The sequence below is a fragment of the Pelophylax lessonae genome (genome assembly GCF_965119305.1).
Source record: "Pelophylax lessonae genome assembly, chromosome: 7".
NCBI lineage: Eukaryota > Metazoa > Chordata > Amphibia > Anura > Ranidae > Pelophylax > Pelophylax lessonae.
In genome coordinates, this window is record NC_138774.1 from 69,965,545 (window position 1) to 69,978,967 (window position 13,423).

The 13,423-nt window shown below is 42.6% G+C and overlaps 1 protein-coding gene across 1 annotated transcript in view; it reads right to left on the minus strand.

The window, feature by feature from the left end:
• Positions 1–13,423, minus strand: part of LOC309559463 (cytochrome P450 2C8-like) — a 139,231-nt gene that overhangs the window by 31,860 nt on the left and 93,948 nt on the right. Inside the window, exon 6 of the mRNA XM_082262735.1 lies at positions 3,118–3,259. Within this exon, the coding sequence (XP_082118861.1) occupies positions 3,118–3,259 (142 nt within the window). The remainder of the gene's footprint in view (positions 1–3,117; positions 3,260–13,423) is intronic.

Here is a 13,423-nt window from a genome sequence, read left to right on the forward strand (position 1 = left end):
TTTTTAGAGGCAGGATTGGCTAGCCAAGGACGTAGTCATAATGCGTGCTTGGCCGTAATGGAAGAGAGCATTATCTGAGCCACCAGGCGGATAATGTCAATAGAGGCCTCCCCCAGTAAAGCCGCTGCCAACCTTAGTTGATGAACGGCTGAACCTCTGGCCACTTCTTCGGATACAGGGTTGCATCCACGTTATCTGCCCAAGCCTCCATGGCTTTGGACATAGCCGCAAGGGCCAAAGCTGGCTTACAGGCCATGCCTGCTGTGATATAGACCTTCTTGAGATTCGTATTGATTCGCCTGTCAAGGCTGTCTTTGAAGGATGTTGAATCCTCTAGTGGGAAGATGACGTGCTTCACCAATCTCATCAAGACTGCATCGACTGTAGGGGCAGACTCTAGATGCTTCTCCTCCTCACTTTTAAAGGGAAACATTCTTGATATTTTGGACAGCAATGAGGTCTTCATTTCTACTCTGCCCCATTCGTCAGTGATAATCTTGCCAAGCTCACTCAAAAAAACAAAAAAAGATGATTCTGCACACTACCAGTTCTGTAGCTTTGTATACAGGGTATATTTCTCAATATGGGGTCTTATCCTGTAGTATGAATACTGCACAGTACCAGTGTAAATCTAAGTGCCTGTTCTTGTTCTGTATCTACTGCACAGTACCAGTTTTCTTGCTTTAGTACACATAGTATAAGCCTCAGCATTTATTTGTTTGCATGTATTATATGGATAACACACAGTATCAGTTTTCTTTTTTTTTCTGTATGTTAGATATAATTCTTAGTGTAACACCCTCCTAGATAGGTGCAAGGGTTAGGTCAATTTAGTTTCAGGTCACTGTGTTCAGTGGAACTGTGTTTTTGTCATTAAGTAAATTTAGCTTGTCTCACTATAATCAGTGTGGCTGCAACTGCAGTGTTAGGTAAATTTTGTTGTGCTCATAGTAACCAGTGCAGCTGCATGTGATTAGTTAGGTCTGCTCAGTGTTTCAGCTGTTGCTGGGTTGATATGCTTCCTCTGCTTTCTAGAGAATAGTAGAACTTTCTGGAACATAGGTGTGGAGCAATGCAAATAACAGAATACATTTTTTTACAACCTTGGCCAATCCCAGGGAGGGTGGTCCTGAAGATTGCTTGGAGTCTGTATAGGAGGAGGGTTTGCTGCCATCTGAGCAACACATGCTTGCTGTTCATGAGGCCTCAGGTGGATGATCGGAGGGCCTGGATGCTAAAGCTAAAGAGAGCTGAGGGGCTATCACCTGAAGATCTAGTCTGGTATCACAGCAGAAATGTGTTGTATGAATGTTGGAAGGAGGCAACAAACATTCCTTGGACATTTTTTAGTACAGACTGCTGTGAGAGATCTTAGAGGCTTTGGGGCTACTGCCACCCTCTCTGGTGCTAGAGAGGCAGCTGTGTTTTTGTGTAAAGGGGATATCCGCTGTTGTCCTGAAGAGCTCAGTCTATCTAGTTCTTTGTGAAGGGATGAAGGGACTCTGCTTGCTCTAAAGAAATAAGCTTGTGTGCTTTCCCTCTACAGAAGGAAGTTTATTGTCCTTATTTTGTATGTAGTTTTTTTTTGGCTATCTCACTCAACCCTATTCCAGTACCCCAAAAATAAAAACACCAACAAGAACATCCCTAGACTTGTTATAGAGCCAAAGAGTGACTGTGATTGCGTGCCCGGTTGCAGAGCAATTCCTGGGAAAAGGAACTAGGACAATTTTCAGTGGCTCTTTCAGTGATAGTGCTACATAAAGATCTGTTCTTATTCTGTTTGTAGGGACAGGGCCTATACACATTCATAGATCAGTAGTCATCCAGGTTAATTAAAAAATGTATCTCCTTCATTCAATCCTCTTTATAGCTCATATAGCCTGTATAGATAAAGGTGGGTCAATACAAACTATATTTCTTGCAGCCAAATCCAGAAGACCTTGTAGCAAGTGGTGTGTTAAGCATTGTGATTTTTTTTTCTACCTCTGTAAAGTATCCCTTCAAATTATTTTGGCAACTGTGCTCATAATCAATTCACACATGTCAAACATTGTCAATTTAGCTTAATTTAAGAGATGCTTATGAGAAACCTTTCCTGTAAAAATAATATCTAAGACAGCCTTTCTTGACTTTTATACCCCCACCTCATCAAGGAACCCTTGAAATAATTACCATGTCTAGGAAAACCCCTGCTAAGAACAATTCATTGGGAGGAGGTCGGAAAATGCACTTTACATTGGTGCTCAGTGCAACTGCTTACAGTCTTAATCAGAATGCCACCCTTACAGACAGGGTCGACATCATCAACATTGATGGCATGTTGCTTGATCTTCCAAGTGGCATTGGCTCCAAAACTATGCATCCACCATCAAATTGGAGGTCAAATAGCCACAGCTTAAAGAACCCCTAGCAACCTCTGAAGGAACTTTAGGGTTTCTTAGGATTGATTATGGCTGGTCTAAGATGAGATATAGTGCTATGGCCATAGGGCCACTGCAGTTTTCACAGGTTCTTTCCCAAAACAGGGCACAGGCAGCCAGGCACACAATTGTGAGTGATGGAGTTGAGTATAGGCCCTGAGAAAATGGCGGCCGGCTGCTGAAGGCCTCAGAAGTGGATGTGAGAGGCAGCTCCCGCGGGTCCCCGGGTGACAGAGGGAAAGGAGATCGTGTCTGTCGGGGCACAGGTAGAAGATGGCAGGTCTCCTTACCGGGCGGTGATTACCAATGCCCTCAGATGCACAGCCCACGAGCCGGCGGCGGTACCGCATGTAGGCCGCGGGGTCCGTAGAGCGGCAATCAGGTCACCCAGAGACTAACTGAGGATAGCGGTAGGTAGCCCACAAAGTGTACCGTCGATGGGTGCAGAAATCTCCTTGGCACCGGCCACAGCTACGTGGATGGCACTGGATTGAGTGGTAGACGCAGAGGAGCTCTGGGACTACACGTCCAGCGCGGCTCACGTCCGGACACGCCCCCTTTATTAAAGATTTGTCTGCGAGCCAGATGCAGCCATCAAAAGAGACTGGCTCGCGAGTCATAGGTTCCCTACCCCTGCTGTAGATGATAATATCAGTTATATCTGGAATGACAACATACACAGATCTAGAAATACCTTGTATCTCTGGAAATTTCTGCATTATTAGGAAGGCATATCTCAGGGTAGCACTTGAAGTCTCCGTACCAGCAAAGAACAGGTCAAGAACTGATGCCAACAAGTTCTCTTCATTAAATTCTGTATTTGGATTTTTTTTCTCCTATAATAAAACACAGATACTCCAAATTGGTTGTGATGCATACATATGTATACATACCTGTATGTATTCTTTATGTTAGTGGCCATCATAGGGTATTATGTATGCACTGATGTCAAAGATAACATAACATTTTTTCTAGCAGATATTAACATTTACTATATTTATTTGTATTGACAAGGGCATGTGTCCTGGTTTGGTTCAGGAGGGTGGGGTACACCAGACTGCATGCTTAGATAAGGCACTGGTATACTTTTTTAGGGAGAAACCCATGCCATTTGTGTTTGCTTTTTTTGTGGGGTTTCCCATTAACATCTATAAAAACTCTTCATTTACTGCCAATTTAAGCACATTTGTTTCTTTGTAAATGTCAGTTATGGTGCTGTAGGCTGTATACATCTTACAGATGTGTCACTTCTCAGGTAGGTTAGGGGCATTACCCCCCCCCCCCATGTTATTTAACCACTATAGCTTTGAAAGGTTTTACCGCCTTAAAGATCAGAGCCTTTTTTGCTATTCAGCACTGTGCTACTTTAACTGGCAATTGTGGGGCCATGCAATACTGTATGCAAATTAACCACATAACGTCTGCTCACGTTGCTGCTACTGCAGCAACATGGCGGCTCGTTATCGTCTAGCGACGTAATACTAAGTCGCTAGACTCCTCCCCCTGTAGGCGCGCTACCGCTGTTTTCAGTCACAGCGGGAGTCGGGCCAGGGGAGGAGCGGCGGCGATCGCCGCTGCTCTTCCCCGATCGTCGGGAAATCTAGTTTGGAGATCCGCCCGCCTGTGTAAACAGAGCGAGCGGATCTCCTCAGTGACAGGGAGTGACAGATCGCAGTGTTCAGCATAGCTGAACATCCGATCTGTCCCTGACTCACTCAGTCACCTCCCCCCACACACGTCAGTAAGCACCAGGCATACATTAACCCCTCCCTCTCCAATAAAATTAACCCCTTCCCTGCCAGTGTCATTTTTACAGTAACAGTGCATATATATAGCACTGATTACTGCAGTAATGTCACTGGTACCCCCAAAAGTGTCAAAAATGTCAGTCAAGGGTCCGATCTGTCCGCCGCAATGTCGCAGTCCCGCAAAAAAAAAAATCGCAGATCGCCGCCATTACTCATTATTTATTAAAAAAAAAAATACACCAAAAATGACAAAAATCTTTCCCTTAGTTAGTAAACGCAATCAAAATACGCTTATTGTGATTTTTTTTACCAAACATAGGTAGCAGAAAACAAATTGGCCAAAAATTAAAAAAAAAAATGATTTTTACATTTTTTTGGGGGGAATTTCATATACAAAAAATTTAAAAAATATTGTTATTTTTTCAAAATAAACGCTATTTTTTTGTTTATAGCGCAAAAAGTAAAAATCGCACAGGTGATCAAATACCACCAAAAGAAAGCTCTGTTTGTGGAAAAAAAAGGACTTAAATTTTGTTTGGGTACGGCATCGCACGACCGCGCAATTGTCCGTTAAAGTAGCACAGCGCCGAATCGCAAAAAGTGGCCCAGACGTAAGACAGCAAAATCTTCTAGTGGTAAAGTGGTTAAATTGTAATAATTTTTTTTTGCACAAATAAAGATTTCTTTTGTTTGTATTTGATCATCACTGGGTTTTTATTTTTTATGATATAAATGAAAAAAGACCAAAATTTGTGAAAAAAAAAATAATCTTTTCTGCTTTCTGTGACAAAACATATCCAATAAAATCAAATGTCATCATAAATTTAGGCCAAAATGTATTCTTTTATATGTATTTAATAAAAAAATAGTCCCAATTAGTGTAAATTAATTGGTTTGTGTAAAAGGTATAACGTCTAAAAACTATCCAATAAACAGTATATATGAAATTTTGTGGATACTCAATGCAATTTTTTTTTTTATTATTCTTGCTGTAGGATGTGCTACAGCAAAAATTACATTCCCTCCTCCCCCCAAAAAAACAATCACACAAATAATTTATCAAAAACAGCAAACAGACCTCTCCAAAGATTCCCCAACAAAACATACTAAATCCTTAGGGGCTTGCTATGTATTTTGGGGAACCTGAGTGGGCAGCATATCCTTTTTTCTGTAAGAAAAAAAAAAAAGAAGCCAGGAGGAAGATGTTATTTTCCTTTGTAAATATTAGTGCTTGAAAAAAAAAAAAAAAAGAAAACGGCTCCCAACTCTATTAAAATGTAAAACATTTTTTTACATTGGTACATGTTCACGAGGGCAGGTCCCGCACCCTTGTTATTTTTGACAAACCTTTGCCTATTAGTCCAGAAAATGTATGTGTTTAATTTGACAGAATCGGTTCCCATCAATTTCAGTAAGGTTCTGGTTTGATATTCAAAAACTTTTTTGATGTCTGCTGAATCCTGATTGAACCGAAGTTTGGTTCATCACTACTTAACCATTTTACCACCGGAGGATTTTGCTGTCCAGGTCACTTTTTGCGATTCGGCACTGTGCTACTTTAACTGACAATTGCGCGGTCATGCAACGCCGTACCTAAACGAAATTTACGTCCTTTTTTTCCTACAAATAGAGCTTTCTTTTGGTGGTATTTGATCACCTGTGTGATTTTCATTTTTTGCGATATTAATAAAAAAAAGGGTCAATTTTGAAAAAATAACAATATTTTTCTACTTTGACAGTTAAAAAATATTCAATATATTAAATTTTTGTCATATTTAGGCCAAAATGTATTTGTCTACATGTCTTTGACAAAAAAATTCTCAATGAGCATATTTTTAACCGCTTTAAGACCGGAAGATTTTACACCATTCCTGACCAGGCCATATTTTGCGATTCGGCACTGTGTTATTTTAACGGACAATTGCACGGTCGTAAGATGCTGTACCAAAATCAAATTTATGTCCTTTTTTTACCACAAACGGAGCTTTCTTTTGGTGGTATTTGATCACCTGTGCAATATTTACTTTTTGCGCTATAAACAAAAAAAGAGCGACAATTTTGAAAAAATAACAATATTTTTCACATTTTTGAAATTCCCCCCAAAAAAATGTAAAAATCAAATTTTTTTAACATTTTAGGCCAATTTGTTTTCTGCTACATATTTTTGGTAAAAAAAAAATCTCAATAAGCTTGTTTTGATTGGTTTGCGCAAAAGTTATCGTAGCTACTAACTACGGGAAATTTATGTAATTTTTTATTGTTTTTTTTTAAACTAGTAATGGCGGCGATCTGCATTTTTTTTTGCGGGACTGCGACATTTCGGTGGACAGATCGGACCCTTGACTGACATTTTTGACACTTTTGGGGATACCAGTGACATTACTACAGTAATCAGTGCTATAAATATGCACTGTTACTTTAAAATGACACTGGCAGGGAAGGGGTTAACTTTGTTGGAGAGGGAGGGGTTATTGTATGCCTGGTGCTTACTGACGTGTGTAGGGGGAGGGGACTATGTGACACAGGCACAGATCGCAGGTTCAGCTATGCTGAATCCTGCAATCTGTCACGGTTTGTCACTTAGGAGATCCGCCCACTTTGTTTACACAAGCGGGCGGATCTCCACACTCGATCCCCGGCGATCGTGGAAGAGCTGCGGTGATCACCGCCTCCCCTCCTCCCCTGGCCTGACTCCCCCTGTGACTGAGTACAGCGGGAGCGAGTCTCCGGCGGCGCGCGCGCGCCGCCCACAAGGGGAGGAGTCCAGCGACGTAGGTCTATATCGCTGGACGATATCGAGCCACTTTGCCGCAGTACGGTCAACGTGACCGGTCGGCAAGTGGTTAATAGAGGTGCGCATCTTCGCTGGTCTCGAGATTGGATTTGATTACAATTATGCTGTCAACAATTCGATTAGATTTCGTGATGCATCATGATTAGGGTTGAGGGAACACGGACTGTATTATTCGTGTTCGTACCGAATAATTGGATTTTTGTTACCCGAACACGGACATGAAAACTTTACTGTATATTCGGGTAAAAATCCGTGTTCGGTCGTTTTATTTCCGGGTTTTGCATGCTTTGGCGCGCTTTTCATGGCGGGCTTTCAACAGCCAATCAACAAGCGTTTAACTGGTGTGCCTAAGCCATCCCAGCCATGCCTGCAAATGTATCAGTAGCTGTGATTGGCCGTCTGAAGCATGTGACCAAGTCTTTATAAGTTTGAGGCAGCGCCGCAGCGGCGTCATTCTGCTGCTTAAATCAGGGAGAGAGCACACATCAACGTGCTGGCTGCTGATTAGGGACAGACAGGCAGGAAAAAAACATTTGTGTCCGGATAGAATTGAGGGACAGGTCGGAGTGTTTTAGGCAGGGCGAGTTGTAGGCATTTTAGGGATAGAGTCTGCTGATTTTTATGGAAAGTGTGTTCTACAAACTACAATCGATATTGCTGTGTGGGGTGGGGTCTGCACTTAGTCCCGATCTACGATCTCTTATCAATCCTGTTAGGGATAGAGTCTGCTGATTTTTAGGGAAAGTGTGTTCTACAAACTACAATCGATATTGCTGTGTGGGGTGGGGTCTGCACTCAGTCCCGATCTACGATCTCTTATCAATCCTGTTAGGGATAGAGTCTGCTGATTTTTAGGGAAAGTGTGTTCTACAAACTACAATCGATATTGCTGTGTGGGGTGGGGTCTGCACTCAGTCCCGATCTACGATCTCTTATCAATCCTGTTAGGGATAGAGTCTGCTGATTTTTAGGGAAAGTGTGTTCTACAAACTACAATCGATATTGCTGTGTGGTGTGGGATAGGAGATAGGCAGGTGTCAGTGATCCACATCCATTTTGCTGTGTGTGGGCTGCAGTGAACACAATCTTTTTGGGGTGCAGTGAACACAATCTTTTTGGGGTGCAGTGAACACAATCTTTTTGGGGTGCAGTGAACACGATCTTTGTGGGGTGCAGTGAACACAATCTTGGTGCAGTGAACACAATCTTTTTGGGGTGCAGTGAACGAAATCCTTTTGGGGTGCAGTGAACACAATCTTTGTGGGGTGCAGTGAACACAATCTTTTTGGGGTGCAGTGAACAAAATCCTTTTGGGGTGCAGTGAACATAATCTCTGTGGGGTGCAGTGAACACAATCTTTGTGGGGTGCAGTGAACAAAATCCTTTTGGGGTGCAGTGAACACAATCTTTGTGGGGTGCAGTGAACACAATCTTTTTGGGGTGCAGTGAACACAATCTTTGTGGGGTGCAGTGAACACAATATTTTTGGGGTACAGTGAACACAATCTTTGTGAGGTGCAGTGAACACAATCTTTTTGGGGTGCAGTGAACAAAATCCTTTTGGGGTGCAGTGAACACAATCTTTGTGGGGTGCAGTGAACACAATCTTTTTGGGGTGCAGTGAACAAAATCATTTTGGGGTGCAGTGAACACAATCTTTGTGGGGTGCAGTGAACACAATCTTTGTGGGGTGCAGTGAACACAATCTTTTTGGGGTACAGTGAACACAATCTTTGTGGGGTGCAGTGAACACAATCTTTTTGGGGTGCAGTGAACACAATCTTTGTGGGGTACAGTGAACACAATCTCATACTTCTGAAGATTTGAGGGTGCTGCCTTTTCCATACTCCTTCTCCTCATCCATCCTTTTAGGGGTACAAACAATAGTAATTGGGGCCTAGTGTGGTTGTGTACGTGTGAGATACATACACTTTTTTTGATCATATTTCCTATTCCGCTATTCAATAAAAACCTTTGGGGATCAATTAAATTGCGGGATAGTCTGTGTCGGTACGTGTGAGATCAACCTTTCCAAGTTTTTGAGGTTCATCTCATACTTCTGAAGATTTGAGGGTGCTGCCTGTTCCATACTCCTCCTACTCCTCATCCATCCTTTTACGGGTACAAACAATAGTAATTGGGGCCTAGTGTGGTTGTGTACGTGTGAGATACATACACTTTTTTTGATCATATTCCCTATTCCGCTATTCAATAAAAACCTTTGGGGATCAATTAAATTGCGGGATAGTCTGTGTTGGTACGTGTGAGATCCACCTTTGCAAGTTTTTGAGGTTCATCTCATACTTCTGAAGATTTGAGGGTGCTGCCTGTTCCATACTCCTACTCCTCATCCATCCTTTTAGGGGTACAAACAATAGTAATTGGGGCCTAGGGTGGTTGTGTACGTGTGAGATACATACACTTTTTTTGATCATATTTCCTATTCCGCTATTCAATAAAAACCTTTGGGGATCAATTAAATTGCGGGATAGTCTGTGTCGGTACGTGTGAGATCAACCTTTCCAAGTTTTTGAGGTTCATCTCATACTTCTGAAGATTTGAGGGTGCTACCTGTTCCATACTCCTCCTACTCCTCATCCATCCTTTTAGGGGTACAAACAATAGTAATTGGGGTCCAGTGTGGTTGTGTACGTGTGAGATACATACACTTTTTTTGATCATATTTCCTATTCCGCTATTCAGTAAAAACCTTTGGGGATCAATTAAATTGCGGGATAGTCTGTGTCGGTACGTGTGAGATCAACCTTTCCAAGTTTTTGAGGTTCATCTCATACTTCTGAAGATTTGAGGGTGCTACCTGTTCCATACTCCTCCTACTCCTCATCCATCCTTTTAGGGGTACAAATAATAGTAATTGGGGCCTAGTGTGGTTGTGTACGTGTGAGATACATACACTTTTTTTGATCATATTTCCTATTCCGCTATTCAATAAAAACCTTTGGGGATCAATTAAATTGCGGGATAGTCTGTGTCGGTACGTGTGAGATCAACCTTTCCAAGTTTTTGAGGTTCATCTCATACTTCTAAAGATTTAAGGGTGCTTCCTGTTCCATACTCCTACTCCTCATACATCCTTTTAGGGGTACAAACAATAGTAATTGGGGCCTAGTGTGGTTGTGTACGTGTGAGATACATACACTTTTTTTGATCATATTTCCTATTCCGCTATTCAATAAAAACCTTTGGGGATCAATTAAATTGCGGGATAGTCTGTGTCGGTACGTGTGAGATCAACCTTTCCAAGTTTTTGGGGTTCATCTCATACTTCTGAAGATTTGAGGGTGCTGCCTGTTCCATACTCCTCCTACTCCTCATCCATCCTTTTAGGGGTACAAACAATAGTAATTGGGGCCTAGTGTGCTTCTGTACGTGTGAGATACATACACTTTTTTTGATCATATTTCCTATTCCGCTATTCAATAAAAACCTTTGGGGATCAATTAAATTGCGGGATAGTCTGTGTCGGTACGTGTGAGATCAACCTTTCCAAGTTTTTGGGGTTCATCTCATACTTCTGAAGATTTGAGGGTGCTGCCTGTTCCATACTCCTCCTACTCCTCATCCATCCTTTTAGGGGTACAAACAATAGTAATTGGGGCCTAGGGTGGTTGTGTACGTGTGAGATACATACACTTTTTTTGATCATATTTCCTATTCCGCTATTCAATAAAAACCTTTGGGGATCAATTAAATTGCGGGATAGTCTGTGTCGGTACGTGTGAGATCAACCTTTCCAAGTTTTTGAGGTTCATCTCATACTTCTGAAGATTTGAGGGTGCTACCTGTTCCATACTCCTCCTACTCCTCATCCATCCTTTTAGGGGTACAAACAATAGTAATTGGGGTCCAGTGTGGTTGTGTACGTGTGAGATACATACACTTTTTTTGATCATATTTCCTATTCCGCTATTCAATAAAAACCTTTGGGGATCAATTAAATTGCGGGATAGTCTGTGTCGGTACGTGTGAGATCAACCTTTCCAAGTTTTTGAGGTTCATCTCGAAATTCTGAAGATTTGAGGGTGCTACCTGTTCCATACTCCTCCTACTCCTCATCCATCCTTTTAGGGGTACAAATAATAGTAATTGGGGCCTAGTGTGGTTGTGTACGTGTGAGATACATACACTTTTTTTGATCATATTTCCTATTCCGCTATTCAATAAAAACCTTTGGGGATCAATTAAATTGCGGGATAGTCTGTGTCGGTACGTGTGAGATCAACCTTTCCAAGTTTTTGAGGTTCATCTCATACTTCTAAAGATTTAAGGGTGCTTCCTGTTCCATACTCCTACTCCTCATACATCCTTTTAGGGGTACAAACAATAGTAATTGGGGCCTAGTGTGGTTGTGTACGTGTGAGATACATACACTTTTTTTGATCATATTTCCTATTCCGCTATTCAATAAAAACCTTTGGGGATCAATTAAATTGCGGGATAGTCTGTGTCGGTACGTGTGAGATCAACCTTTCCAAGTTTTTGGGGTTCATCTCATACTTCTGAAGATTTGAGGGTGCTGCCTGTTCCATACTCCTCCTACTCCTCATCCATCCTTTTAGGGGTACAAACAATAGTAATTGGGGCCTAGTGTGCTTCTGTACGTGTGAGATACATACACTTTTTTTGATCATATTTCCTATTCCGCTATTCAATAAAAACCTTTGGGGATCAATTAAATTGCAGGATAGTCTGTGTCGGTATGTGTGAGATCAACCTTTCCAAGTTTTTGGGGTTCATCTCATACTTCTGAAGATTTGAGGGTGCTGCCTGTTCCATACTCCTCCTACTCCTCATCCTGCCTTTAGGGGTACAAACAGTAGTAATTGGGGCCTAGTGTGCTTCTGTACGTGTGATATACATACACTTTTTTTTATCATATTTTCTATTCCGCTATTTAATCAAAACCTTTGGGTATAAACAATTAAATTGCGTGATAGTCTGTGTCAGTACGTGTGAGATACACCTTTCCAATTTTTGGGGCGCATCTCATACTCCTGAGGTTTAGAGGGTGCTTCAGTCTGCCTCCTGCCTGCTCCTCCTACTCCTCTTCCTCATCCTGCCTTTAGGGTACAAAAAATTGTAATCGGCGGGGCCTAGTCTGTGTTTGTACGTATGAGATACACCGTATTATAAAATTTTTCCTATTCCGCTATTCAATAGACACCCTTTTGGAGTGTAAAAAATTAAATTACGGCATAGTCTGTATCGGTACGTGTGAGATACACCTTTTAAATTTGTTTGGCGCATCTCCTTCCCCCGCCAAGGATCCCTTTAGGGTAGAAAAAAATTTAATCTGGCCTAGTCTGTGTTTGTACGTGTAAGATACACAGTTTTTTATCCTATTCCGCTATTCAATATACACCCTTTTGGTGTAAAAAACATTAAATTGCGGCATAGTTTGCATATTTGACTGTCAGATACACCCGTGCGATACTGTTGTTGTTTTGTTCCGCTATTCAATAAACACCTTTCTAGGGCAAGATCTTAAATTACAGAAATATGAGGAGACCGTCAAATAAGGGCCGTGGCCTGGGTCGTGGTGCTGCTGGTAGAGCTCCTGTTGCAAGGAGAGGAAGTGGTCGATCTGTGCCAGCTACACGCACAAGTGAAACACCTTCCTCAAGTGTGAGTAGACGACAGAACCTGCATCAGTATTTGGTAGGGCATCATACGCCTCTAGAAGTGATGAGGCCAGAACACAGAGAGGCGATAGTAGATTGGTTTGCTGCTGACAGTGCCTCCAGTTCCTTCACATTGTCTCCCACCCAGTCTACTGCAGAAAGGTCAGAGTTGGCACCTGCAGCCGATGTCCAACGTCTTTCACCTCACCCCCTTGCAAATCAGGCAAGCAGTCTGAGCCCCAAGCCATACAGCAGTCTCTTCTTCTTTTTGATGACTGTCAGCAAGGTTTCCCAGGGCCATCCACCTAGCCCTGCCCCAGAAGTGGAAGAGATTGAGTGCAGCGATGCCCAACCACTTATTTCTCAAGATGAGTACATGCAAGGACCATCGCAGGACGCCTCCGATGATGACGAAACGCAGGTGCCAACTGCTGCGGTGTTCAGCATTGTGGAGACCGACAAGGAGGGCAGGGGTGAAGACTGGGTGGAAGATGATGTGGAGGACGATGAGGTCCTCGACCCCACATGGAATGAACCTCATGCAGGTGACCTGAGTAGTTTGGAGGAAGAGGCGGTGGTCGCACAGAGCCACCAGCACAGCAGAAGAGGGAGCAGGGTGCAGAAGCGGAGCGGCCGTGCCCTAGACACTACGCCTGCTACTGCCCAACGCAGCAAGGGAACGAGCGCACCAAAGTCAGCTCAAAGGCGTTCTCTAGCGTGGAAGTTCTTTAGAAAATGTGCTGATGACAGGACACGAGTGGTTTGCACCCTGTGCAATCAGAGCCTGAAGCGAGGCATAAAACCTTCTCAACCTGA